General features: G+C 45.8%; 1 protein-coding gene across 1 annotated transcript in view; it reads right to left on the bottom strand.

Annotated features, from left to right (window-relative positions):
* The window catches only part of LOC107103921 (AP-2 complex subunit alpha-1-like), a 25,905-nt gene that overhangs the window by 19,391 nt on the left and 3,915 nt on the right, over positions 1 to 2,599 (bottom strand). The window contains exon 2 of the mRNA XM_015403780.1: positions 1,220 to 1,431. Coding sequence (XP_015259266.1) covers positions 1,220 to 1,431 — 212 coding nt within the window. The remainder of the gene's footprint in view (positions 1 to 1,219; positions 1,432 to 2,599) is intronic.

The raw sequence follows: 2,599 nt of genomic DNA, 5'->3' as shown, positions 1-2,599 counted from the left end.
CCCCGTCTGTGGTGCACTTCTCTCGGTTCAGTAATTTTTTTAATGTTTTTTAAGCTTTAGAAATTAAAAATATTGTTTTCAAAATGTTTTGTGTAGGGAATAAATAGTTTTGACTGTTAAAGAAACGCTAAACAACGTTGCATGTGATGACGTCACGAGTACGCTTCTGTTCCAATACACATACGTGCTTGCATGCTCACGTTCTCGTCAAGTCCGATCTTCTCGTAAATTGAGAAACGGCCTCTGGATGATCAGACTTGTCCGTCACTACCCGATCCGTCCCCCGCAAACAGATATACATCCGGGTTTCCATAAATAAAGTAATTATGCTGCTAAAATTACTTATTTCTATAACTATAGAATATTAATACACATCTTTAAAAAATGTTTTAGGACATTTGTGAGACAATTTGATGCTTTTTACATTTATCATCTCCGTTAAACAGCTTCTCTGACGTCATCACCCTCAGAGCAGTAAATCTGATTAAACCATGATTATCTGCATTTTAGTTGTTTCTTTCTTTAGATTACACACTATTTAACATAATGTTAACATGAGAGGAAATCATAAAACTCAAAAAGCTGATAAAGTTAGCTCCTGGAAGTAGCGTAGGATCCCATTTCCTGTACAGATCAGGAACAGAGAGATAAAACAGAAAGAATTTAATGCATTCATGTTATCAAGAAATACATTATTAACCTTTAACACATTATAGTTTTGTGCGCTTTTTATTTTTGGGAGGGGAAAACGTCATTTAGGTCTCTTTAAAAAATAAAATGGAGGGCGACCCGGCTGTATATCTGGATGTGCAGATGAGCTGATGGTACGGATCGTGCTTCCGGGACAGATCGGGTCGTAACGATGGCCATTTCTCAATCTGTGCGTTCTCATTTCCCCGTGAAACGTCATCAGCCTCAGCCATAGTGCTGTTTCAGTTCACTAGAAACAAACTGAGAACGGACACAGACTGACAGCTGTCCCAGCATGCACTGCGGCAGCAGCAGCTTCCAGGTTAGCGCTCACAGAGCTGATTAAGTTCTCTTTTCTGTTGCTGTTGTTCAATAAAAGTTCATTTTAAGATCATTTGATGTGAGAATATTATACTTTAAGCTTCACTGTGTGGAACATTTATTGATTTAATGCGTTATAATTATAGCTTCCTGATGACATCATCAGCAGGTGTTGTACCAGGAAGAACCAGGAAGAGGAAGGACTTACGATCTGCTTCTCGGTGTACTTGTTGGAGCTCAGCAGGTTGACAGCCTCCATGTGTCCGAAGTCGATGTCATGGCCGAGCAGGAAGATGAAGAGCAGCTTGCAGACGTACTTCTTCTTGCTGTAGCCGTCCAGAGCTTTGTCACCTTTGAACTTGGAGCGGATGTTGGCCAGTTCCTTATTGATCCGTTTGATCTCAGCCTCCTTGCTTTTACCTGAGAGACAGAGAAACAGACGGAGCAGAATCAGCAGAGAACAGGAGGACGACCTTTACGACAGAGAGGCCCTCAGAGCTCCTTCAGCCCCCGCTGCTTCCAGCTGGGTCACACTGGCCTGAATGGTTGGGTCCCTTCCCATCGGGATAAAACCCAGCTACCCACTGTCCTGCTGCTCCTGGGCTGACTGATCCGGTTCTGATCCAGCTCATACCCTCTGGTTCTGAAACCAGCTTGCCCAATGTTATGAACGTCACCGTCTACAATCAGAGCGCCTGTCATTGACTCGGCTGCAGGATGGGAAGGGTTCCAGTCCTGGACTAAAAGTGAACACAACATGATCCAAGCTGTGGTCCAGGCCCGGATCCAACCCGTTTCTTAAAGGGAACAGCAGCAGAACCGGCTGTAAGGCAGAGAGGAACTGGGAAGGAACTGGGAACCCGCAGGCAGCCTGTCTGCTGCAGACATGGGTCCATCAGAACCCTCTACTGGACCCAGGCTCAGAGCCTGCCTTTGTCTTCCTTTTATCACTGAGAACCAATGGCTCAGAGCAACCTGAGCATCACCACAGCATGATGCAGCCACTACCATGTGTCACTGAGGAAATGCTGACGGCTAAATCCCAAACCTCCCTCTAACTACTCACCCCTAACTGTTAGTGTCACTCCCAGCCCAAAAGAAACAGCCTCTAGTGCCGTAAAAACCGTGAATGGGACGCCCTCTACCCTCCAACGGAAAGCATTGGTTCCTATGGCAACTATTCCAAAGAGGAGCTTCCATTTTGGGATAAATGACGTCGTTTTTCTGTCAGGGTGACGAAGATGCAGCAAACAGCAGAACTTAGACTTGAATGAACGTGTTTCCTCCTCCACTAGTTCACCGTTACACCTGCTGCCTAATTCAGCGAGTCTGCGCTGATGGAGACTCGCTGTTTAAGGGCTGAAAAGCCCACTGGCCCTACCCACTACATGGTTTGGGACGGCCCTTAATGTGGCCGACCCTCTGGGGGGAATGGAGGGTTGGTGCTTAGGGAACGGTTTGGGATCGTTCCAGGAGGAACCAACCTGCAGGGAACCTGATGGAATCAGCTCCTCTGTTCATTCAGGAGATAAAAAGCAGATGGCAGACATGAAATGAAACTAAAGTCATTTCAAACGACCCCCTGTCT

Source organism: Cyprinodon variegatus, unplaced genomic scaffold, assembly GCF_000732505.1.
Source record: "Cyprinodon variegatus isolate N-32 unplaced genomic scaffold, C_variegatus-1.0 Scaffold1565, whole genome shotgun sequence".
NCBI classification, from domain to species: domain Eukaryota; kingdom Metazoa; phylum Chordata; class Actinopteri; order Cyprinodontiformes; family Cyprinodontidae; genus Cyprinodon; species Cyprinodon variegatus.
This window is presented reverse-complemented; position numbering and strand designations above follow the sequence as displayed.